We start from the raw sequence: 27,392 nt of genomic DNA on the forward strand, positions 1-27,392 counted from the left end.
AAAATGCGGAAAAAGTCAAGGGGTCTGAATACTTTTCGAATGCACTGTAAATCAGTTTTCAGAGTTGATAGGACATCCTTGGTTTTTTTTGTTACCCCCAATTTCGTGGTATCCAATTGTTAGTAATTACTATCTTGTCTCATCGCTACAACTCCCGTACGGGCTCGGGAGAGACGAAGGTCGAAAGCCATGCGTCCTCTGAAACACAACCCAACCAAGCCGCACTGGTTCTTACCACAGTGCGCATCCAACCCGGAAGCCAGCCGCACCAATGTGTCGGAGGAAACACCGTGCACCTGGCGACCTTGGTTAGTGTGCACTGCGCTCGGCCCACCACAGGAGTCGCTGGTGCGCGATGAGACAAAGATATCCCTACCAGTCAAACCCTCCCTAACCCGGATGACGCTAGGCCAATTGTGCGTCGACCCACGGACCTCCCGGTTGCGGCCGGCTGCGACAGAGCCTGGGCACAAACCCAGAGTGTCTGGTGGGACAGCTAGCGCTGCGATGCAGTGCCCTAGACCACTGCGCCACCCGGGATGCCACCATCCTTGGTTTTTAACAGAAAATGTAACTCAGCTTCTAGAGATAGTTGTAATAAAGGTATAGGTATGAAATTAAACGTCAAAACAAACAACAGTATGAACAAAATGCTAATATTTCTTCGATGATCATGAGTGTCATTGAGTATGTTCAAGGAGCTCGAAAATACCTATTTTAGAAGATTATGAGGAATAGGTTTTTAAGTGCGTATGTGTACTGTCTACAGTACATCTAAGAAACAAATATTGGAATTATATGGAATGCTAGAACTCCTCTGCTAAATGTATTTTTTAACTATAGAAATGACTGGCATTGCAACATAAGGTTTGTATAAAATAACAAGAATAAAATACTGTACTGTTGTTTCTATAAAATGTTTTTATGTTTTGTCTGAATACTGTACATAGACATCTTTAACTGTTTTTTGGTGTTTAATTATGGTAGTTTGTTGCATATTTTACGTATTATTATTATTACATATTGAAAAGTTCAGGTCAAAGGGGAATACATTTTAGGATTGTAGTGTGTAACTTTTCAATCCATTGTTTGAATGGTTGGATATGAGCTGCGTGTGACTTTCCAGCCACAAAACCTCTCATCATTCAGATTTGACTTTCAATCGTTTTTTTTTATATATTCCCTTGTACGTCACATTGCTTGAAGACTCATCTTAAAGTCGCCATCGTGTTTGATTTCATAGGTCTTTGAAAAGAGTTTTCGATGCCACAATTAATATTTTCATACCCCCATCCACCTCTGTCACCAGAGTCACCTTCATCTTAGTGGTATTTTTGCGTATTTTATTAGGATCCCCCATTAGCTGTTGCAAAAGCAACTCTTCCTGGGGTCCACACAAAACATAATACAGAATGACATAATACAGAACATCAATGGACAAGAAATCGAAAACCTGTAACAATTACCCTTGTTGCTTTTCCCATCCCTTTCTTTTCTGGACCTGGTGTTGACACCTCATCGTCTGATTCGTCCACACGTTTTCTCTTCTATCCATTTGCTGCAGGTGGCTCATCTTTAAATGGTTCAACTGTGGGGTTCACATGTTGTTATTTTTTTTTACGGCCTTTCAAATGTTTGCTGTTTGCCAGGTTCTGAACAAAGGGATGCAAGGTCCGGAACAGTAGCGTCATTCCTTGGTATCAATCCAATCCCTCTCTCAATCTCAAGGATAGATTTATCCATTCCACAACTGATAATGATTTTAGTCATGTCTACTCTTCTTTAAACTTTATGGAATTTATTTTAAAAGGTTAAGGGTTATCTTATGTATTTTTTTGTATACTGAACAAAAATATCAATGCAAAGTGTTGGTCCCATGTTTTATGAGATAAAATAAAAGATCCCAGAAATGTTCCTTACACACAGAAAGCTTATTTCTCTCAAATGTTTTGCACAAATTTGTTTACATCCCTTTTAGTGAGCTTTTCTGCTAAACCGAGATAATCCATACACCTGACAGGTGTGGCATATCAAGAAGCTGATTAAAACGGCATGTTCATTACACAGGTGCACCTTGTGCTGGGAACAATAAAAGGCCAAAATGTGCAGTTTTATCACACAACACAATGCCACAGATGTCACAATTGTTGAGGGAGCGTACAATTGGCATTCTAACTGCAGGAATGTCCACCAGAGCTGTTGCCAGAGAATTTAATGTTAATTTCTGTACCATAAACCGTCTCCAACGTCATTTTAGAGAATTTGGCATACGTCCAATCGGTCTCACAACCGCAGACCATCAGCCTAGGACCTCCACATCTGGTTTCCTGCAGTATCGTCTGAGACAGCTGATGAAACTGTGGGTTTGCACAACGGAAGATTGTCTGCACAAACTGTCAGAAACCATCACAGAGATACAGTTACGAGATCCTGAGGCCCATTGTCATGCCATTCATCTGCCACCATCACCTCATGTTTCAGAATGATGATGCATGGCCCCATATCGCAAGGATCTGTACACAATTCCTGGAAGCTGAAAATGTCCCATGGCCTGCATACTCACCAGACATGTCACCCATTGAGCATGTTTGGGATGGTGCCAGAGGGGTGTTTCCTCCCATCGTACCAGTCCCTCTCTGTGATGCCACCCACTACAGGTTTGAGACACTCAATGCAGAGTCTGGCTACTGCCTGTTTGTAGACATTGATGAGTGAATATCTGTCATCCGCCATCGATGACCACTAAGGGCGGAAGAGGACCTAGTGGTAAGGACTTGCGCTTCCTCATCCTCTTCTGCTGCCTGGAGGAGGAAGAGGACAGTGACAGGTCTCCCTCCCCTTTCCCTGAAAGAGTGGGCCAAAATTTGGCCCATGAGGTCTGGGTGGTAGTCTCCCCGCATGGCTTGCACATGTTAGAGGCCCAGGCAGATGACACACAGGTAGTGCGTGTCCTTGCCCCACATGGACATACAGGCCTTAAATCAGAGAGGTGCAGGGGAATGCCATAATCAACATCCATGTCTTCAGTGCCTGGGGAACAGTGGGTTAACTGCCAGGATTTGGATCCAAGCTCAGGATTTGATCCAGCAACCTTTCGTTTACTGGGCCAAACCACTAGGCTACCTGACGCCCCAAGTGACATCTCAAGGATGATCAAAGAAAATTGTATGCACCTGAGCTCAATTTGGAGTGTCATAGCAAAGGGGTGTGAACACTTATGTAAATGAGATATTTCTGTATTTAATTTTCTACAAATTTGCTAAAATATCTACAAACATGTTTTCACTTTGTCATTATGGGGTATTGGGTGTAGATCGGTTAGAAACTAAATCAAATGAATCCACTTTGAATTGAGACTGTAAGACAACTAAATGTGGAATAAGTCAAAGGGTATGAATGCTTTCTGATTGCAGCTGAGGTTGCTCGATCTGATGTTGGCCTACAGCACCGTTTGCAGTGATTTGAGTGAACATTCCATAATCTAGTATCAGTAATTCATGATTTTGTATTTTGTAAGAAATGGCAGTATGTCTTCATCACAATATTACATAATCACAAGCAAAAGCAAGAGGCATATAGAATTGTCAGCAGAAAGAGGAATGGCATTATTTGAACAACATTATACAGTTGTTACAAAGGATTGGCTTAGTACAGTTTAGGCTTTGGATGTCATACCTTTTAATGTGCTGCTTCGAAACATTTTGTTTTGATTTTTGATACTATTTTACATAGACAATTATCTTCATAGTCCATCAATCAAATGCATCTTCCTTAAATAATCAAATGTTCCATTACATATTATAATAGAGTAGCTCACATCATCCTCACTTCAACACCTGTGTTTCTGTACTGACACCTCAGTAGGTTCTTGAAGGTCTTTCTGAAGGTGACGTTACACAGTGCATAGCACGCTGGGTTGACTGTGCTGTTGATATAACACAGCCAGTAGCCCATGGTCCACGCTGTGTCTGGGACGCAGAAGTGACAGTAGGTGCCAATGATGGCCATGACGCTATAAGGAGTCCAGGTGAGAATGAAGGCCAGGAGAATAGCAAAAATAGTCTTGGTCACTTTCCTCTCCCTCGCTACAATCCTTCTCCTCTTCACCTGGGTCTTACTGAAGCTGGGAAATGGGGAAACCATTTTTCTGAGCTGACTAGTTGTATTGGAGCCATTAAGGATAGAGCTTGGCTGGGAGACCTTGGTAGCAGAGCTGTTCTTATCCCCTGTGAACGTGACCCTACTGTTGGACCATCTGCAGTCTTGGTTAATCTCACTAGGTAATTGGTCTAGAGAGGGGATAACATCTGAAGTGGGGATGACATTATTGTTGGCCTGCTCTGTAGAGTCTTTCAGGGCCTTGATAATCCCCTGCTTAGCGCAGATACTCGTCTCTGCTTCGATGGAAATGGCCAAGTCGCTCTTTGGCTCAGTGTCTGTCTGGGTTGAGACACAGCTCCTCTTCAGATGGCAGCTTTGTTTCGGTCGTCCACTAGAGGTCCTCGCTCTGCTACTATGCAGCTCTGCAGTGAGGCGACTGCGGCTGGCAAAGGAGATCCGGGTGTACAGGACAATCATGATGACCGCCGGCAGGTAGAATGCAGATAGTGTCATCCCCAGTGTAACCGAGGGTTTGGACAGGAGCTGGATGTAGCACTCCCCATCAGGGACGATCCGTTTGCCGACGAAGGACTGCCAGAAGAGGATGGCCGGGGCCCAAAGGAACAGAGACAGGAGCCAGGCTGCTGCGATCATCAGCCCAGCCAGTCTGGTGGTCCGCTTGGATGGGTAGGTCAATGGTCGGGTCACGCAGAAGTAGCGGTCGAAGCAGATGATCAGGAGGTTCATAACCGAAGCGTTGCTGACCACGTAGTCCAAGGCCAACCACAGGTCACAGATGACCGCACCCAGGGGCCAGTAGCCCTTGACGATATAGAGGGTGTAGAGGTTCATGGAGAGAAGACCGATGATGAGGTCAGCACACGCCAGGCTGAACAGGAAGTAGTTGTTGACTGTCTGGAGGTGGCGGTTGACTTTGATTGACAGCATCACCAGGACGTTGCCCAGGACGGTGATGAAGCTGAGCGAGCCGGTCACTATGACGATGAGGATCAGTTCAGCAGTGGTGTAACGGCAGCCTGGTCTCCCATAAGCTCCATAGGAGTGGTTGCCGTAGGGATGGACCCAGCTGACGTTGTCTTCCATATCAGATGAAGGCACTTGATGAAAACAAACAAATAAACAAAAAATTGAATACCTAAGGTTGCATTTGAAGATTTTTGATCAAATATCTCATCCGAAAAATGGTTACAATGTCCTCTATTCAATTTTAATTGCCCATCCAGAATTTTCACAAAGCAACACCTTTTGTGCTTGTAATTATTAGATGAATAATCAGGAATAGATTAGGGAATTGCATTGTAATAAACACTGCTATGTATTTTTATTCTATGGTCTATGTTGAGATATAAATATATAACCTATGCCTATCAAAAGCTAATGTGGAGAAATGTTTTATGCATTGCTAAAGGGGAATTCTAATGTAACTTTCCAAGTTGGATCAGGTGAAGTATGCTTGCCGAATGAAAAACAAACCTGTGCACTAGAAGTTGTCATACTGTTTGCATTCATGCGGGTTACATATTTTACAGGAATTAACTGATAAACTTACCCCTCAAATTAGAAGAAAGACTCAAAATCTTCAGTGTAATTTAAAGCAAAAGTCCAGTCCAAACAAAAATCACACAGAATAAAATTAAAAATTGGGCTGCCTGTAGTCCTACCGTCCCAGTCTGCAAGCATCTTCATAACAAATCCACAAGTGATTTACCCACAGCAATAGCATCTTCACGAACATCTGTATGGTCTACCAGCCCTATGGCTGATGTTCTCAATTAGGTTCACTCAAGTCTCCTTGCAGTAAAAGACTGGCAACACCTAGTAACGTCACAGATCTCTTGATATGTTTTCATGCAATAAGGATGGGCCTCCCCTCGAAGCCGGATTCATCTCTAGGTGTCTTGCTTTCAGGGAGTGTTTCCTGGTCACTGTTCATCTCTGCTTCTGTTTGCTCTAGGCCAGGTCACTGTACAAGCACTTTTTTGTGACAACTGCTGATTTAAAGGGCTTTACATTTAATTGATTGAATAACAGCACAGTATAGAGACTGTACAAATGTTTTCTGTTTCTTCAAGTGCAGCCTGTTTTATGAATTTCAGCACAACCTTCAATGGATAGTTACACAATATAGTCACTGCAAATGACATCACGGATGTATTTACTAATCAACGCAATGGTCCAAACCAAGTACCAGATCCCTGAATAACCCACGCCTTAGTGAAGTTTCCCATTTTCGTTTGCCTTTTTTCATTGTCAACATTACATAGGATCTTTGGTGTTCCCATATGTGGTATATAGCGCTTATTGGATTTGTACTATAATCTCAATACATCTTAAAAGAACAGAAAATCTTCATCACATCAGAACTCTAAAACATTTGAGACAATTGATAAGATGTTAGGGTAAGAGACAGCAGTCAAGACTATATCCCAAGTTAAGTCATACAGATAGATACTACAGTAGGTACTGCACCTTACCTGGTATCTTTTTCTTCACCGTTACTGACCTGAGGACTGTTAGAGAAACAGTATAGAGAAAACTTAGAGTCCATTCACTGGTCAGTGGTCATGAAAGAAAGAAGATAGATCCTAGAAACGTTCCATAAGCAACAAAAAAGCTTAATTTCTCTAATTTTGTGCACAAATTTGTTTACATCCCTGTGAGAATTTCTCCTTTGCCAAGATAACACACACACCTGACAGGTGTGCTATATCAAGAAGCTGATTAAACAGCATGATCATTACACAGGTGCACCTTGTGCTGGGGACACTAAAATGTGCAGTTTTGTCACACAACGCCACAGATATCAAGTTTTGAGGGAGTGTGCAATTGACATGCTGACCTCAGGAATGGCCACCAGAACTGTTGCCAGATAATTGAATGTTAATTTCTCTACCATAAGTTGCCTCCAATGTCATTTTAGAGAATTTGGCAGTACATCCAACCAGCCTCACAACCGCAGACCACGTGTATGGTGTTGTGTGGGTGAGCGGTTTGCTGATGTTAATGTTGTGAACAGAGTGCCCCATGGTGTCGGTGGGGTTATGGTAAAGGCAGCCATAAGCTACAGACAACAAACACAGCATTTTATTTATGGCAATTTAAAAGCACAGAGACACCGTTACAAGATCCTGAGGCCCATTGTCGTACCATTCATCCTCCACCATCGCCTCATGCTTCAGCATGATAATGCATGGTCCCATGTTGCAACGATCTGTACACAATTCCTGGAAGCTGAAAATGTCAGTTTTTCCTTGCCCTGCATACTCACCAGACATGTCACCCATTGAGCATGTTTTGGATGCTCTGGATCGACATGTACAACAGCGTGTTCCAGTTCCTGCCAATATCCAGCAATTTCACACAGCCATTGAATGGGAGTGGGACAACATTCCACAGGCCAATCAGCAGCCTGATCAACTGTATGCGAAAGAGATGTAGCGCTGCTCGAGGCAAATGGTGGTCACACCAGGTACTGACAGGTTTTCCTGATCCACACCCCTACCTTTCAGGTACAGTATCGGTGACCAACAAATTCATATCTGTATTCCTATTCATGCGAAATGGGCCTAATGAATTTTTCTATTGACTAATTTCCTTATATGAACTGTAACTCAGTAAAATCTTTGAAATTGTTGCATTTATATTTTTGTTCAGTATAAATACAAACAAGTCGAGGGACCATTGCAGACTGCATTCTTCCTTTTAGTTGGGAGGAATGCAATCTGTCACTTTAAAAAGGCATAAACTCCCTCAAGATCCAATGTGGTGTTCCGCAGGGAACGATTCTTTGACCTCCACTTCTAGTTGAAATGAATGCTCTGCCAAACACAAGTGGTACAGAGGGACCATTGCACTTGTTAAGCTTAAGATTAGCAGTATTTCCCCACTTATAAACATGTATCTCTGCAGTCTGGTGTATGAAAACTTGATTTGTTTGAAGAAACACTCGCAGCTAAAGGCAGTGCCATGTATCAAACGAGTTTATACTAATGCTATGTTAGATACACTTTAATTCCACAGAAAATCAAACCTCCTTGCCATATAAGAGATGTAGAATTATCGATTCACTTTAAGAATAGGATTTATTCACTGTGGGTAAAGCACACAATGAACCTATAGATGACACTGGTTACTTTAGGTATTCAATACCGCAGGTCATAGCTATAGAACTTACCTGTCATTTTTTCATTAAAATAAATAATACGATGTCCATCTCTTCACAGAACTGTTACATGTTTTGTCAACAAATCTCTTTAATTACATCACAGAAAAGTCAAAGCCAATGAAGTGAACAAACTTGATAGTTTGATATAGTTGTTTTTGTAATATTAGGCGAGACAGTTTACCTTTGTATACCATTGATTTGCACTGTTAAATGTGTAGTTGTGGACCTACAGCATGTGTATCATTCAGGGTGGGAGAAGTGGGAGAAGTGATGCGGTACAGCGCTCTTTCACACAAAACAGACACATGAACAGCCAACTTTTGTTTCTTCTTTTTAAATCTTCTCTAATCAAGTAAAGCCAGGAGGAGCATTCAAATAGTTCAACAGTTATTTTTCACCTGCCAGGCAATTTGACTTTCTTCTAATCAGTAAGACAGTTTTCATACATGCAACAAACAGCTTGCTTAGAGCCGCACACAGCAACAAAAAAAACAGGGCACTCTTCATTCGCTCCTTTCATTAGGTCCTGTACTCTCAATATGGCATTTTCAGCTAATGTTCATTAACCCCTTCTCCCCTCCCCCCAAGAAATCCAAATCCCACCAACTTAAACTATCAATATAAGAACCCTACAAAGCGATACAAAATGTGAATAGCTAAGCATTATGGGTCATTTTAAAAATAAAAGTTAAATGGGCCATTCTTTCTCTCGCCTTTAAGCACCCGACACGGTCATGGGGCTTTAGTGAAATGATATGCTGAGGACACTGCCTGTCACAATAGGCCAGATGTACCTCTGACGACATTACAGTACAAAACCATTAAAAATGAATGGTGATCAAGAATTCAAGTTCAAAATAAAAAAAATGACTGGTTCAGCAGGGGGACAGGTTGAGATTACAATCGAAAGCTCTCGACCCTGACGTACCAAACCACACCATTAGGGCAGAGTAACTAAGAGAGATTCTACATACATACAGACACACACAGAATAGCTCTTCTTCAATGCTTCTGAAGCGCTGGGTGTGTTGGTGCTGGGGTTTGACTGAAGACGCTCAGTGAAGACACTCCTCATTGACAGACAGCTATGGATAAGCCAATCCAGCTAGCCCCCTGCTCTCTCCCCCTCAGCGTCTTTGTGGGAAGGGGAGGGTCACTGTGCGTAATTCAAGTCAACAGTCAGGTTTGTTTTACTGAATCCTAAATGGTAACTACTCGTCTCTCACGGGGTCCCTGGAGCAACAGTGGCAAGTGCAGGCGACAGGGGGCTCTAGGTCTGGTCTGGTTCCGGGGGAAGGTCTCCATCACACTTTTAGGCCGGAGGGGTGGGGGTTTGTGGAGTGTGTGACCAGGGACCAGATAGTAAACAAGTCCTGACCCGAACCTCACCGCTCACCATACACACCTCGACACCAAACACAGTCACTCTAGTGCAACAGGAGAGGAATGACGGTGCTGAATGACGGTGCTGCTTTTCAGCATGACAAGCCAGGATGGCTGGCTAATGCTTCCCCAAACAGATGTGGGAGTTTGAGTTTGTTAGTCCTTCAATGCTGATTTGTCTGTATTTTGCTAGACTTTTGTACTGATGGCGTTCCCTTTTTTTGTCAGGAAACAATGCAGCATTATTGAAAACATGCAGTAGAATAGTACAGTATCAATAGTCAGAAATGATCGATTAGACATTAACATTACATCCACCATTTTGTATACATCCACCATATCCTGCTTGAACTTGAAGCAATAGGGGACTCTTAACTTTGAATCAGATGCTCTGTACACTTGGGGCCTGATGGGTAATATGGACAACAATTATTTTGAGGGGACCTCTCTGACGTAGTCAATCTACACTGAACAAAAATATAAACGCAACATGTAAAGTGTTGGTCCCATGTTTCATGAGGTGAACTAAATCCCAGAAATGTTCCATATGCACAAATATCATATTGCTCTCAAATGTTGTACACAAATGTGTTTATATCCATGTAAGTGACCATTTCTCCTTTGTCAAGATAATCTATCCACCTGACAGATGTGGCATATCAAGAAGCTGATTAAACAGCATGATCATTACACAGGTGCACCTTGAGCTGGGGACAATGAAAGTCCACTAAAATGTGCACTTGTCACACAACACAATGCCACAGATGTCTCAAGTTGAGGGAGTGTGCAATTGGCACGCTGACTAAAGGAATGTCAACCAAAACTGTTGCCAGAGAATCCAATGTTAATTTCTCTACCATAAGCTGTCGCCAATGTCGTTTTAGAGAATTTCGCAGTACGTCCAACCGGCCTCACAACCACGCCAGCTCAGGATCTTCACATTCAGCTTTTCCCCTGTGGGATCGTCTCAGGGGGTGGGGTACTGAGGAGTCTCTCTTTGTAATAAAGCCCTTTGGTGGGGAAAAACTCATTCTGATTGGCTGGGCCTAGCTGCCAAGTGGGTGGGCCTATGCCCTCCCAGGCCCACTCATGGCTGCGCCCCTGCACAGTCATGTGAAATCCATAGATTTGGGCCTAATTTATTTCAATTGACTGATTTCCTTATATGAACTGTAACTCAGTAAAATATTTGACATTTTTGTATGTTGCATTTATATTTTTGTTCCGTATATAATAAAAAATAAAAAACAGGCAGCTGAAGATTCTCTTGAAAGGCATGGCTTTAGTTATGCCACACGCGTCTCATGATTCATACAACAATAGGATTCTTTCCTCGCTATGCATTATCATCAAATTACAAATACACGTCCTACAACTTGGCAGCAAAAAAAAAGAAAGAAAGAAAAAAAGCTTCCAAATATAGCAAACGCACGCTATTTCACATCAAATCACATGGCACCAGAACGCTGCACACACTGGAGAAACTGTCTGTTTCTTGTTGTTGTTTACAATTACCCTTACATGGCACTTTGAATGGAGTAACCTTGTCTATCGGTCACACCTATGCAAAGAGAAAGGACTGAAAAAAAAATCTCAGCATCGGTACCCCGGTGCTGGCACAATTCAAGTAAAAGCCTTTCTGACATGGAATGATCATACAACTAAGGTCCATTTTAAGTGCAGTGTAAGTGCTCACCAATGCAGGGGGATCACAATGCCACTGATGGGTGCAGCATGGGGAGGGGGGGAGCTTATGTCCCTTATGTTCAGGGCTGGATACCCTGCCGAGTCTGAGCACCCATTCTTTGTGAGATAAGGCTTTGAGGAGAAGCGCACCAGCAAGACAGGGCCATACTGTTCCTTTATGCCGGGCGTACACTACACGACTTTCAACATCCAAACATCGCTGAGCCGCTCACATTGAACAACCGTCTTACCTGTAGTTTGTCTTGCCAACGTAGTGGTGCGCACACTAAACGATGTGGTACAAGACAAGATTCTTCACTTAGTCGTGAGGATTCTCGATACCACGCTGTCTGGCGAAAACAAGGTGATATGATTAGATTGTTAACGCTGCTAGAACGAGCTGTGGCTCAAAGCATCCTCAAAAGTTGATAGTCAGACATCCACGCTTGCCATAGAGTTGAAATATCTAGCCAATACATTTTGCTTGTGAACTTCATAGCGGTAACCATTTGACACTTTGGCTTTTAAGGCAAGTACAAACGCATACTAACTAGCTAGTAGTAGTCGTCGTCGCTCCTTTTCGAGAATCTACACATTATGGTTGATGTGATACATCATCTCACTGGCTTCTACTCTGGCGAGCTCACATTGCCCTTTGCCGATCACCGTTCTCAAAACGTGTCATTACATCTCACACTACAAGAGCATTACACATTGTGCCAATAAAATCAAACATGTTTGAAAATATTGGGACGTCTTGGACGGTTCGAGTTGGCAACAACATGGTGATTTTTGTCTCCGATCTCAAAAACTTGTCTGCGACAGCTAAATCGGGGGCCAAAAATCGTGTAGTGTACAACTCGGCTTTAGGGTTCGTGATACACCGTCTGTCGACCCAAAGCACTCACCCACTATCTCCTCTGAGGGATTCTCTCCCTCTCCTGGGCAATAAGGGCCAAGTCACACAGAACTCTACCTGCTGTAAGGGTCACCTGGATAACTATCTCTGTTGTTACTGCCGTTGTTGTTGTTGTTGTTGTTGTTGTTATTGTTGCCATTTCTGCCGGTGCCAGAGGGGTAAGAGCCGTGAGAGGAAGAAGAGGAGGAGAAGAGCAGGGAGGAAGAGGGGCCTGGCTCAGAATCGTCCATTCGGCCGGCTCCTTCAAACACGTTGTCGATGTCCATGGCCATTGAGAGACTGGCCCCCTCACCCTCTGAGGCTAGGCCAGGGGGTTGTGGTTGAGAGAGGGAGGGCAGACCCCACACCTGGCCTGGGCGAGGCTCTGAGGGAGCAGGGGGGTGCTCCAGGCTGAGACACAGGGAGTTGAGGGGGCAAGTGGAAGGGGAGGCTGTAGAGGGGCCAGGGTTGGCCAGAATAGGGTCACTGCTGCTAGGCCGCTTGGCTGCAGCACCCGCCCCAGTCTGGGAGCCGCGGTGGATGCGGTGGCTGACAATAATGTTGTTGCCAAACCCACCCATGGAAGCCATGGTGGTGCTCTGCTCCCGCTGGACCACCGCCGTCATTCCGCCCTCTGCGATGAGCCGGCGGATCCGCGCCAGGGCGTCCTCTCCCGGGGCGTACTCTGGGGCCTCACCTGGGACAGAGGGAGGGAGAGAACGAGAGAAGATTGAGCGATGATAATTCATGCTTTCAAGCTGCAGATTGTGTGGCACGTCACCAAAAAAACGATGTAATGTAATGAAAACTTAATTAGCCCCGGGGAGGAAGTTAATATGTCAGTCTGCTGTTATTCCTTGAAACCCCAGTGTTCAGTTCAGCTGGTTGGTGGAAGAGGGCGGTTATGAGGAAACCATCGAGGGCCATAGGAAATGACTCCAAGAGGGGAGAAATTAAATTATGCCTGACAAAATTAAATTTTGTCCCAGTTCCTAAACCCCTTTGACTCACTGTTGGACTGTCTGTCAAAGTGCGTACCTCTCTCACTCAGGGAGAGCGAGGTAGAGCTACGATTGTGAGATATGGCATATACATTTTATGTGATAAATTTGGGTCACCGGTTCACAATTTGATCTTTTCTGAGATCTCTGCCAACCAAGGAGGAAAGGAGCCAACCAAATCCCGCATCCCACTTTCAACGCAATTTGACATCATTCTACCTGGTGTGATCAGATCATTATGGAAAAATAGATCTACTAAAATGAGGGAAAGAGTGAGTCCACTTCATAGGATGACGCATATGGGCTAAAAGGCTAATTCATTTAACAAATGTTTCATTAGAATGTAACTTTCTTACAGTAGCTAGCGAACATATCCTACATTTCTGTTGCACATATAATAGAAACCTGTACCAAGGCTATCGATTTATGTGCACTTTCCAATTTTTTATTGGGGTAGATCAAATATGCTATTATTACATTTATTATTTGCCTACATTTGCAAAATCGGTAGACTAATGACAATTTCATAAAATGATGCAGGGAATTTCATTTGAAAGCCAGGGCCAAATTGCCTTCTCTCGAGTGAGCAAGACAATGTCTAATTTTATAAAATGAAAAATGTATTTTATATGTTTGCATCCAATATTCTTGCATCAAATACCCGACTCTGTGAAAGTTGTGTATTGATCGATTGATCACACACACACACACAAAGTTTGGGGTCACTTAGAAATGTCCTTGTTTTTAAAAGAAAAGCTAATTTTTTGTCCATTAAAATGACATCAAATTGATCAGAAATACAGTGTAGACATTATTAAATGACTATTGTAGCTGGAAAAGGCAGATTGTTTATGGAATCTCTACATAGGCGTACAGAGGACCATTATCAGCAACCATCACTCCGGTATTCCAATGGCACATTGTGTTAGATAATCCAAGTTTATCATTTTAAAAGGCTAATTGATCATTAGAAAACCCTTTTGCAATTATGTTAGCACAGCTGAAAACTGTTGTCCTGATTAAAGAAGCAATACATTTGGCCTTTAGACTAGTTGAGTATCTGGAGCATCAGCATTTATGGGTTCGATTAAAGGCTCAAAATGGCCAGAAACAAGCACTTTCTTCTGAAACTCATCAGTCTATTATTGTTCTGAGAAATGAAGGCTATTCCATGCGAGAAATTGCTAAGAAACTGAAGATCTCGTTTAACGCTGTGCACTACTCCCTTCACAGAACAGCTCAAACTGTCTCTAACCAGACTAGAAAGAGGAGTGGGAAGCCCCGGTGCACAATCTAGCAAGAGGACAAGTACATTAGAAGCAGACGCCTCACAAGTCCTCAACTGGCAGCTTCATTAAGTAGTACCCGCAAAACACCAGTCTCAACATCAACAATAAAGAGCCGTCTCCGGAATGCTGCCTTCTAGGCAGAGTTGCAAAGAAAATGCCATATATCAGACTGGCCAATAAAAAAAAAAGATTAAGATGGGCAAAATAATACAGACACTGGACAGAGGAACTCTGCCTAAAAGGCCAGCATCCCAGAGTCACCTCTTCACACACACACAACATATATATATTTTTATATATTTCCTTTATTACCCTCAAACCCACCACCAATTGGAGAAAACTCGTGAACAACAACACGTTAGGCCTGTAATTCCAGTTTATACATACATTTTATGGACACAGTCTATTTTAAAATAGTTATATTTTGTTTGTTTTTACTCCTGTCCTTCCCCTACCCTCAACCTCTCCCATCTATTTCTGATGTCCATCTGGTTTGATTTCTGTTTGCCATATCTTTCAAACTGTGCTCTTTCACAAAACGTTCTTAATCTATATACACTACCGGTCAAAAATGTTAGACCGTCTACTCATTCAAGGGTTTTTCTTAATTTTTTTACTATTTTATACATTTTAGAATAATATTGAAGAACTATGAAACAACATATATGGAATCATGTAGTAACCAAAAAAAGTGTTAAATCAAAATATATATATATATCAAAAAATAATATATTTTTCAAAGTAGCCATCCTTTGACTTGATGAAACCCTTGGCATACTCTCAACCAGCTTCACATGGAACGCTTTCCCAACAGTATTGAAGGAGTTCCCACGTGCTGAGCACTTGTTGGCTGCTTTTCCCTCACTCTGCGGTCCGACTCATCCCAAACCATCTCAATTTGGTTGAGGTCGGGGGATTGTGGAGGCCATGCCATCTGATGCAGCACTCCATCATTCTCTTCATTGGTCAAATAGCCCTTATATAGCCGGTAGGTGTTGGGTCATTGTCCTGTTAAAAAACAAATGATAGTCCCACTAAGCCCAAACCAGATGGGATGGCGTAACGCTGCAGAATGCTGTGGTAACCAGGCTGGTTAAGTGTGCCTTGAATTCTAAATAAATCAGTGTCACCAGCAAAGCACCCTCACACCATAACACCTCCTCCTCCATGCTTTACAGTGAGAAATACACATGCAGAGATCATCTGTTCACCCACACGCATCTCACAAAGACCAAAAAATCTCACATTTGCACTCATCAGACCAACGGACAAATTTCCACCAGTTTAATGTCCTCTTATTGGTGTCCTTTAGTAGGGGTTTCTTTGAAGAAATTTGACCATGAAGGTCTGATTAACACAGTCCACTCTGAATAGTTGATGTTGAGATATGTCTGTTACTTGACCTCAGTGAAGCATTTATTTGGGCAGTAATTTCTGAGGATGGTAACTAATGAACTTATCCTCTGCAGCAGAGGTAACTCTGGTCTTCCATTCCTGTGGTGGTCCTCATGAGAACCAGTTTCATCATAGCACTTGATGGTTTTTGTGACTGCACTTGAAGAAACAAACGTTTTTAAAATGTTCCTTATTGACTGACCTTCATGTCTTAAAGTAATGGACTGTCGTTTCTCTTTGCTTATTTGAGTTGTTCTTGCCATAATATGGACCTGGTCTTTGACCAAATAGGGATATCTTCTGTAAATTGTTTCAGGCTTGTATTCTGAAAAATGAGTGAGTAAGACGACTCTGAATGAGTGGACCCTAATGGGTCCCAGAGATTTTTCATGCGCACGACCGAGAGCGCGCCTTTCTTGTTTACCTTTTATATTGACAAAGCTATTGTCCGGTTGAAATCTGATCAAATATTTAGGCTAAAAACAACCTGAAGATTGATTATAAACATCGTTTGAAATGTTTCTACGAACTTTACGGATACTATTTGGATTTTTCGTCTGCCTGTTGTGACTGCGTTTGAGCCTGTGGATTACTGAACAAAACGTGCAAACAAAGCGGAGGTTTTTGGATATAAACAGGGACTTTATCGAACAAAACAAACATTTATTGAGTACATGGGAGTCTTGTGAGTGCAACCATATGAAAATCATCAAAGGTAAGTGATTCATTTTCTCTCTATTTCTGACTTGTGTAACTCCTCTATTTGGCTGGTAACTGTTTGTAATGATTTGTCTGCTGGGCGCTGTTCTCAGATAATCGCATGGTATGCTTTCACCGTAAAGCCTTTTTGAGATCTAATACCGTGGTTAACAAGAAGTTTATCTTTAAACCGATGTATAACACTTGTATGTTTTATGAATTTTTACAACAAGTATTTCTGTTTTTGAATTTAGCGCTCTGCAATTTCACTGGATGTTGGCCAGGTGGGACGAGTGAGGTTAATTGAAATGCATTCCAGGTGACTATCTCATGAAGCTGGTTGAAAGAATGCCAAGTGTACACAAAGCTGTCATCAAGGCAAAGGGTGGCTATTTGAAGAATCTCAAATATAAAATGTATTTAGATTTGTTTAATACTTTTTTGGTTACTACATGATTCCATGTGTTATTTCGTAGTTTTGAGGTCTTCACTATTATTCTACAATGTAGAAAATAATAAAAAGAAAACCATTGAAAACTTGACTGGTAGTGTATGTTTTACATGAGTTATCTTGTTAATAGTGGTTATTTGTCCCAACCTTTAGCTCCATTCAACCCCTCCCGTCTCTCTCTTATCACCATCCATATTGGATTTTTATTTGCCATATATTTTTTTAACTGTGCTGTTTCACAAAAAAACTATTTTCTCATTGTTTCTACAGATGGAAATTGAAAATATTTTTTTTGCTAATCGTATATTATTGATCGATTGACTATGGACTTCTCAGATCGCCCAGTAGTGCTATCTGCAGGGTTAGCTCCGGGAAAATATTGCAATTCAGCCATTCCTGGACCTGTGACCAAAAACAAGCGACATATGGACAGTACCAAAACAAATTAACTAATGATTCGGCCTCTTCGCAGCAAAATCTGCAGAGCTGTGAAGGTCCACCATATAAATAACATTATATTGGTTGCAAGAATTTTGTATAATAATTTAAAATGTAAAAATTCAAAGTTTTGAATCTGGCGTTGTTTTGCATATCAGTTCATAACTGATGGGGCGGCAGGGTAGCCTAGTGGTTAGAGCGTTGGGCTAGTAACCGGAAGGTTGCAAGTTCAAATCCCCGAGCTGACAAGGTACAAATCTGTCATTCTGCCCCTGAACAGGCAGTTAACCCACTAGGCTGTCATTGAAAATAAGAATTTCTTCTTAACTGACTTGCCTAGTTAAAAAAAAATAACTATGCACCATGGAATCAGTATGTTAAAATCCTCTTACCAACTATTTTGCAATCTATATGGCACGGCTGTCATTTTTTTGGTCCTTAAATGAAACTGGTATACTTTTTATTGTTCATCACAATTTTCATTAACCAATTATAGTCTTTAATGCAGCACCAACAAACATGCTGATGGATGTGATTTTGACGCCATTTCCGGTCACAACTTGCAGACTTGTTTACGTGCTGCTGTGCGTTTTGTTGCCAACCTTACTTTGCTACCTGACAACTTTACGTTTTTTACTTTTTAATTACCGTTTATATTTTTGTTTTTTCCCCTCGTTCAACTTTTTCACTCCGGACGCTTTATCTGGACATGGTTCGTCAGGACCTCCAACAGCCGAAGCTAAGTAGTAACATTAACATGATGCCTTCTAATTGCAGTCACTGTACTCCTAATATAGAGGAGAACGATCGCCTTACGGTGAGGATAGCTGTGCTACAAGCCCAGCTTCAGACGCAATCGTTAGGCAAGGGTAATTTCAGTGTAGGAAAGGATGAAACCGCGTCTGTGCCACCAGAAAGTACAGATAGTAACGTTAGTATAAATCCCCTCGCACGGTCCCCGCAGCCAGACAACTTTCTCACGGTTTCTGGAGGGAAATGCTGTAGGAATGCTCAACCGGTGTCGCTCATTCAGCCGACAGAAACTTTCAACTGGTTTTCCCCATTAAGCAACGAGTCGGAGTCAGAGGCCGAGCCTTCTCTTGTCTACTCCTCACGTTACGGGGTCTGAGACGCCGAAGCTTCCCACCATTAGCTCTGACAAATTGAAAACTCTGGTCATTGGCGACTCCATTACCCACAGTATTAGACTTAAAACGAAACATCCAGCGATCATACAATGTTTACCAGGGGAATCTGAAGATGGTGCAGGCTAAAGCTAAAACTGGCGAGTGTAGAGAGTATAGAGATATTGTTATCCACGTCGGCACCAACGATGTTAGGATGAAACAGTCAGATCACCAAGCGCAACATAGCTTTAGCGTGTACAGTGCCTTGCGAAAGTATTCGGCCCCCTTGAACTTTGCGACCTTTTGCCACATTTCAGGCTTCAAACATAAAGATATAAAACTGTATTTTTTTGTGAAGAATCAACAACAAGTGGGACACAATCATGAAGTGGAACGACATTTATTGGATATTTCAAACTTTTTTAACAAATCAAAAACTGAAAAATTGGGCGTGCAAAATTATTCAGCCCCTTTACTTTCAGTGCAGCAAACTCTCTCCAGAAGTTCAGTGAGGATCTCTGAATGATCCAATGTTGACCTAAATGACTAATGATGATAAATACAATCCACCTGTGTGTAATCAAGTCTCTGTATAAATGCACCTGCACTGTGATAGTCTCAGAGGTCCGTTAAAAGCGCAGAGAGCATCATGAAGAACAAGGAACACACCAGGCAGGTCCGAGATACTGTTGTGAAGAAGTTTAAAGCCGGATTTGGATACAAAAAGATTTCCCAAGCTTTAAACATCCCAAGGAGCACTGTGCAAGCGATAATATTGAAATGGAAGGAGTATCAGACCACTGCAAATCTACCAAGACCTGGCCGTCCCTCTAAACTTTCAGCTCATACAAGGAGAAGACTGATCAGAGATGCAGCCAAGAGGCCCATGATCACTCTGGATGAACTGCAGAGATCTACAGCTGAGGTGGGAGACTCTGTCCATAGGACAACAATCAGTCGTATATTGCACAAATCTGGCCTTTATGGAAGAGTGGCAAGAAGAAAGCCATTTCTTAAAGATATCCATAAAAAGTGTTGTTTAAAGTTTGCCACAAGCCACCTGGGAGACACACCAAACATGTGGAAGAAGGTGCTCTGGTCAGATGAAACCAAAATTGAACTTTTTGGCAACAATGCAAAACGTTATGTTTGGCGTAAAAGCAACACAGCTCATCACACTGAACACACCATCCCCACTGTCAAACATGGTGGTGGCAGCATCATGGTTTGGGCCTGCTTTTCTTCAGCAGGGACAGGGAAGATGGTTAAAATTTATGGGAAGATGGATGGAGCCAAATACAGGACCATTCTGGAAGAACCTGATGGAGTCTGCAAAAGACCTGAGACTGGGACGGAGATTTGTCGTCCAACAAGACAATGATCCAAAACATAAAGCAAAATCTTTATTTTCAAAAATAAATCTTTATGTTCAAAAATAAACATATCCAGGTGTTAGAATGGCCAAGTCAAAGTCCAGGCCTGAATCCAATCGAGAATCTGTGGAAAGAACTGAAAACTGCTGTTCACAAATGCTCTCCATCCAACCTCACTGAGCTCGAGCTGTTTTGCAAGGAGGAATGGGAAAAAATGTCAGTCTCTCGATGTGCAAAACTGATAGAGACATACCCCAAGCGACTTACAGCTGCAATCGCAGCAAAAGGTGGCGCTACAAAGTATTAACTTAAGGGGGCTGAATAATTTTGCACGCCCAATTTTTCAGTTTTTGATTTGTTAAAAAAGTTTGAAATATCCAATAAATGTCGTTCCACTTCATGATTGTGTCCCACTTGTTGTTGATTCTTCACAAAAAAATACAGTTTTATATCTTTATGTTTGAAGCCTGAAATGTGGCAAAAGGTCGCAAAGTTCAAGGGGGCCGAATACTTTCGCAAGGCACTGTAAATCAGCTAGAAAGATGTGTCGGCATCGAGTAATTGTCTCTGGTCCCCTCCCAGTTAGGGGGAGTGATGAGCTCTACAGCAGTCTCACAACTCAATCGCTGGTTGAAAACGGTTTTCTGCCCCTCCCAAAATATAGAATTTGTAGATAATTGGCCCTCTTTCTGGGACTCACCCACAAACAGGACGAAGCCTGACCTGCTGAGGAGTGACGGACTCCATCCTAGCTGGAGGGGTGCTCTCATCTTATCTACCAACATAGACAGGGCTCTAACTCCTCTAGCTCCACAATGAAATAGGGTGCAGGCCAGGCAGCAGGCTGTTAGCCAGCCTGCCAGCATAGTGGAGTCTGCCACTAGCACAGTCAGTGTAGTCAGCTCAGCTATCCCCATTGAGACCGTGTCTAGGTTGGCAATTAAAGTCAATGAACTAATCACTCATCATAATCTTGATGTGATTGGCCTGACTAAAACATGTCTTAAGCCTGATGAATTTACTGTGTTAAATGAGGCCTCACCTGCTGGCTACACTAGTGACCATATCCCCCGTGCATCCCGCAAAGGCGGAGGTGTTGCTAACATTTACAATAGCAAATTTAAATTAAAAAAAACGATGTTTTCGTCTTTTGAGATTCTAGTCATGAAATCTATGCAGCTTACTCAATCACTTTTTATAGCTACTGTTTATAGGCCTCCTGGGCCATATACAGCGTTCCTCATTGAGTTCCCTGAATTCCTATTGGACCTTGTAGTCATAGCAGATAATATTCTAATCTTTGGTGACTTTAATATTCACATGGAAATTTCTCATAAGAAACTAGCTCCCTGGTGTACAGAAAATACCCGAGCTCTGAAGCATGCTTCCAGAAAATTGGAACGGAAATGGCGCCACACCAAACTGGAAGTCTTCCGACTAGCTTGGAAAAACAGTACCGTGCAGTATCGAAGAGCCCTTACTGCTGCTCGATCATCCTATTTTTCCAACTCAATTGAGGAAAATAAGAACAATCCGAAATTCCTTTTTGATACTGTCGCAAAGCTAACTAAAAAGCAGCATTCTCCAAGAGAGGATGGCTTTCACTTCAGCAGTAATACATTCATGAACTTTTTTTGAGGAAAATATCATGATTATTAGAAAGCAAATTACGGACTCCTCTTTAAATCTGCGTATTCCTTCAAAGCTCAGTTGTCCTGAGTCTGCACAACACTGCCAGGACCTAGGATCAAGAGAGACACTCAAGTGTTTTAGTACTATATCTCTTGACACAATGATGAAAACAATAGTGGCCTCTAAACCTTCAAGCTGCATACTGGACCCTATTCCAACTAAACTACTGAAAGAGCTGCTTCCTGTGCTTGGCCCTCCTCTGTTGAACATAATAAACGGCTCTCTATCCACCGGATGTGTACCAAACTCACTAAAAGTGGCAGTAATAAAGCCTCTCGTGAAAAAGCCAAACCTTGACCCAGAAAATATAAAAAACTATCGGCCTATATCGAATCTTCCATTCCTCTCAAAAATGTTAGAAAAGGCTGTTGCGCAGCAACTCACTGCATTCCTGAAGACAAACAATGTATCATTCTGGTTTTAGAGCCCATCATAGCACAGGCTGCACTTGTGAAGGTGGTAAATGACCTTTTAATGGCATCAGACCATGTTAACTTTCACTGCTATGCGGATGATGCAAACGTTCTACTTTTAAACTCGGACAAAACAGAGATGCTTGTTCTAGGTCCCAAGAAACAAAGAGATCTTCTGTTGAATCTGACAATTAATCTTAATGGTTATACAGTCATCTCAAATAAAACTGAAGGACCTCGGCGTTACTCTGGACCCTGATCTCTCTTTTGAAGAACATATCAAGACTGTTTCAAGGACAGCTTTTTCCCATCTACATAACATTGCAAAAATCAGAAACTTTCTGTCCAAAAATGCAGAAAAATGTATCCATGCTTTTGTCACTTCTAGGTTAGACTACTGCAATGCTCTACTTTCCGGCTACCTGGATAAAGCACTAAATAAACTTCAGTTAGTGCTAAATACGGCTGCTAGAATCCAGACTAGAACCTAAAAATTTGATCATATTACTCCAGTGCTAGCCTCCCTACACTGGCTTCCTGTCAAGGCAAGGGCTGATTTCAAGGTTTTACTGCTAACCTTCAAAGCATTACATGGGCTTGCTCCTACCTATCAAACTTGGTCTCAACCTTTAAGTCTTTACTGAAGACTCATCTCTTCAGTGGGTCATATGATTGAGTGTAGTCTGGCCCAGGAGTATGAAGGTGAACGGAAAGGCTCTGGAGCAATGAACCTCCCTTGCTGTCTCTGCCTGGCCGGTTCCCCTCTTTCCACTGGGATTCTCTGCCTCTAACCCTATTACAGGGGCTGAGTCACTGGCTTACTAGGGCTCTTTCATACCGTCCCTAGGAGGGGTGCGTCACTTGAGTGGGTTGAGTCACTGATGTGATCTTCCTGTCTGGGTTGGCGCCCCCCCCCCTTGGGTTGTGCCGTGGCGGAGATCTTTGTGGGCTATACTCGGCCTTGTCTCAGGATGGTAAGTTGGTGGTTGAAGATATCCCTCTAGTGGTGTGGGGGCTGTGCTTTGGCAAAGTGGGTGGGGTTATATCCTTCCTGTTTGGCCCTGTCCGGGGGTGTCATCGGATGGGGCCACAGTGTCTCCTGACCCCTCCTGTCTCAGCCTCCAGTATTTATGCTGCAGTAGTTTGTGTCGGGGGGCTAGGGTCAGTTTGTTATATCTGGAGTACTTCTCCTGTCCTATCTGGTGTCCTGTGTGAATTTAAGTATGCTCTCTCTAATTCTCTCTTTCGTTCTCTCTCTCGGAGGATCTGAGCCCTAGGACCATGCCTCAGGACTACTTGACATGATGACTCCTTGCTGTCCCCAGTCCACCTGGCCGTGCTGCTGCTCCAGTTTCAACTGTTCTGCCTGTGATTATTATTACACCATGCTGGTCATTTATGAACATTTGAACATCTTGGCCATGTTCTGTTATAATCTCCACCCGGCACAGCCAGAAGAGGACTGGCCACCCCACATTGCCTGGTTTCTCTCTAGGTTTCTTCCTAGGTTTTGGCCTTTCTAGGGAGTTTTTCCTAGCCGCCGTGCTTCTACACCCGCATTGCTTGCTGTTTGGGGTTTTAGGCTGGGTTTCTGTACAGCACTTTGAGATATCAGCTGATGTACGAATGGCTATATAAATACATTTGATTTGATGTTCCATACTTTTCCCCCCTTCCACTTTTGTGGTAATGCTGCAGTTAGTTGGTTGTAATTTTGGGTAGAGCAGACATTTCCATATGTTTTTGTTAGCTGCATGAGTGACATAACTCCACCAGTCCTATTTATAAAATAATTTACGAAGATACCCTTTGTTTTTGTATTTTTCAAAAAAATAAACATATTTATTATATTTGAGGTTTACCACACTATTTGTTGTATTGTTTGTTCTGTCTTTTCTGGTGGATTAAATTACAATTGCTACCAAGCCATTTGTTTTAAAAATAGCGCTATTTGGGAGATGATTTCCTTTTGAAATAACTTAAAGTGAGAGGTTGTAATCTGAATAACATAGGGTTAGACATTCTTACTAATTTGCTAGAGAACCAGTTCATATTTAAGTATACATTTTGTATGACTGAAGCCTTTAGTGAGAGGTCTAATGCTATTACAGTTAATAATTTCTGCCCTCCGAATTCATATTCATTATATAAATAGGCCTGTTGATTTTTTCTTGCTTGCCGTTCTAAATAAAACATTTTTTTTTTCTCAATTTAAAAAACGATTTGCTAGGTATTGGCAAGACCATAAGTAAATAGGTAAACTGGGATATGACTAAAGAGTTAATCAAGTATTTACCTTTCCATGATAGTAAGATCTAATGTATTTCTATTGAAATGTATTGGAGTGAGATCATCTCTCTCTTTTGGGATATGTATACCGAGTATGTCCACATCCCAATCAGAAAAAGTTATTGGTAAACTACACAGTAATGTAAAAGTTGTATTTATTAGTGATCCAATACATAATATAGTAAGTACACTTCTCATAATTTGGTTGTAATCCAGAGAGTTTCGAAAAATTATTTTGATCCTCTATGAGGCTGTGGAGGGATCCAAGTTGTGGATTTAAAAGGAAAAATGAATCAGCGTACAATGACACCTTTGTTTTTAAGCCCCGTCTTTCTAATCTCTTGATATTGTTGGATCTGATTTTAATAACTAACATTTCGATGGCCATAATAAATAGATATGCCGATAGTAGACAACCTTGTTTTACTCCAACAGTTTAATACTTTAAGAAGTAGCCATTAATTACACCTAGGGTTACTGTACATGATTTTAACCCATTTTTAGAAGATATTCTAAAATATTTTAGAAGATATTCTCCAAAATTTAAATGTTTACATACACTAAGTTGACTGTGCCTTTAAACAGCTTGGAAAATTCCAGAAAATGGTGTAATGGTTTTAGAAGCTTCTGATAGGCTAATTGACATCATTTGAGGTGTACCTGTGGATGTATTTCAAGGCCTTACCTTCAAACTCAGGGCCTCTTTGCTTGACATCATGGGAAAATCAAAAGAAATCAGCCAAGATCTCATAAAACAAATTGTAGACCACAAGTAGAGGGGCCTTGAAATACATCCACAGGTACACCTCCAATTGACTCAAATGATGTCAATTAGCCTATCAGAAGCTGGAATTGTGATAAAGTGAATTACAAGTGAAATAATCTGTCTGTTAACAATAGTTGGAAAAAGGACTTGTGTCATGCACAAATGAGATGTCCTAACCAACTTGCCAAAACTATAGTTTGTTAACAAGACATTTGTGGAGTGGTTGAAAAACGAGTTTCAATGACTCCAACGTAAGTGTAAGTAAACTTCCGACTTCAACTGTATGAGTCTTTCTATCTGCAGTCGTACTTTATCAAAAGCCTTTGAGTCACCTATGAATAGCAGGTCTGGTTTCCCAGATTTTGCATACTGTTCTATTGTTTCCAGTACTTGCCATATTATCACCCATGTATCGTCCATTTAAAAAAAACCTGTTTGATTAGAATGAGTAATGTCCGACAATACCTTTTTAATTCTATGCGCTATACATTTTGCATCACAACACTGAAGGGTAAGGAGCCTCCAATTTTTTAAAAAATGGAAAGGATCTTTATATATCCCACTTGTATCCTGTTTCAGTAATAATGAAATCAGACCTTGTTGAGTGTCTGATAATCTACCATTTACATAAGAGTGGTTAAAACATGCTAATAACAGTCCTCTGAGTATATGAAAAAAGGTTTGGTATACCTCAACTGGTATGCCAACCAGCCCTGGAGTTTTCCCGGACTTAAAGGCTTTAATTGCATCTAGAAGTTCCTCCTCTGTAATTTGACCTTCACCTTTCTGTATGGCTGTTAACTTTACATTATTAATATGAAAACAAATCTTGGCATTTTTCCTATTTTGTTGCCTTACAACCTGGAATTAGGGGGGGGGGGGGGGGTTGAATCATTTGATTTACACATGTCTACCACTTTGAAGATGCAAAATATTTTTTATTGTGAAACAAACAAGAAATAAGACCAAAAAAACCTGAAAACTTGAGCATGCATAACTATTCACCCTCCCAAAGTCAATACGCTTGGGATATGTCTATAAGCTTGGCACAGCTAGCCACGGGGATTTTTGCCCATTCTTTAAGGAAAAACTGCTCCAGCTCCTTCAAGTTGGATGGGTTCTGCTGGTGTACAGAAATCTTTAAGTCATACCACAGATTCTCAATTGGATTGAGGTCTGGGCTTTGACTAGGCCATTCCAAGACATTTAAATGTTTCTTTCCCCTTAAACCACTTGAGGGTTGCTTTAGCAGTATGCTTAGGGTCATTGTCCTGCTGGAAGGTGAACCTCCATCCCAGTCTCAAATCTCTGGAAGACTGAAACAGGTTTCCCCTCAAGAATTTCACTGTATTTAGAGCCATCCATCATTCCTTCAATTCTGACCAGTTTCCCAGTCCCTGCCGATGGGAAAAACATCCCCATGATGCTGCCACCACACTTCACTGTGTTTTCGGGTTAATGAGAAGAGTTGTGTTTGTGCCATATAGTGTTTTCCTTGATAGCCAAAAAGCTCAATTTTAGTCTCATCTGACCAGAGTACCTTTTTCCATATGTTTGGGAATTCTCCCACATGCCTTTTGGCGAACACCAAACCTGTTTGCTAATTTTTTTCTTTAAGCAATGGCTTTTTTCTGGCCACTCTTCTGTAAAGCCCAGCTCTTTGGAGTGTACAGCTTAAAATGGTCCTACGGACAGATACTCCAATCTCCGCTGTGGAGCTTTGCCGCTCCTTCAGGGTTATCTTTGGTCTCTTTGTTGTCTCTCTGATTAATGCCCTCCTTGCCTGGTCCCTGAGTTTTGGTGGGCGGCCCTCTCTTGGCAGGTTTGTTGTGGTGCCATATTCTATCCACTTTGTCCCTGACCTGTTTGGAGAGCTCCTTGGTCTTCATGGTGCTGCTTGCTTGGTGGTGCCCCGTGCTTAGTGGTGTTGTAGACTCTGGGGCCTTTCAGAACAGGTGTATATATACACTGAGATCATGTAACAGATCATGTGACACTTAAATAAAGTCCACCTGTGTGCAATCTAACTAATTATGTGACTTCCGAAGGTAATTGGTTGCACCAGATCTTATTTAGGGGCTGCGTAGCAAAGGGGGTAAATACATATGCACGCACCACTTTTCCGTTTTTATAATTCTTTGAAGTCATTTTTAACATTTCACTTCACCAATTTGGACTATTTTGTGTATGTCCATTACATGAAAT

The 27,392-nt window shown here is 41.9% G+C and overlaps 2 protein-coding genes across 3 annotated transcripts in view; both read right to left on the reverse strand.

Moving 5' to 3' along the window:
- Window positions 1-3,813: 3,813 nt before the first annotated feature.
- chrm4b (cholinergic receptor, muscarinic 4b) lies at window positions 3,814-5,712 on the reverse strand. The gene has a single exon (XM_021565432.2). The coding sequence runs from the start codon at window positions 5,203-5,205 to the stop codon at window positions 3,814-3,816; it is 1,392 nt and encodes a 463-aa protein (XP_021421107.2). The 5' UTR covers window positions 5,206-5,712.
- A 2,645-nt stretch (window positions 5,713-8,357) lies between these two features.
- Window positions 8,358-27,392, reverse strand: part of ambra1b (autophagy/beclin-1 regulator 1b) — a 54,793-nt gene continuing 35,758 nt past the window's right edge. For both annotated transcript variants that reach the window (XM_036950722.1, XM_036950717.1), the window contains exon 18: window positions 8,358-12,951. In XM_036950722.1, coding sequence (XP_036806617.1) covers window positions 12,329-12,951 — 623 coding nt within the window. In that variant the 3' untranslated portion in view covers window positions 8,358-12,328. The remainder of the gene's footprint in view (window positions 12,952-27,392) is intronic.

Source organism: Oncorhynchus mykiss, chromosome 2 (genome assembly GCF_013265735.2).
Source record: "Oncorhynchus mykiss isolate Arlee chromosome 2, USDA_OmykA_1.1, whole genome shotgun sequence".
In the NCBI taxonomy this organism is placed as follows: Eukaryota; Metazoa; Chordata; class Actinopteri; order Salmoniformes; family Salmonidae; genus Oncorhynchus; species Oncorhynchus mykiss.

Coding starts and splice junctions, on each gene's coding strand:
- chrm4b (XM_021565432.2), bottom strand. CDS start 5,205: ATGGAAGACAACGTCAGCTGGGTCCATCCCTACGGCAACCACTCCTAT.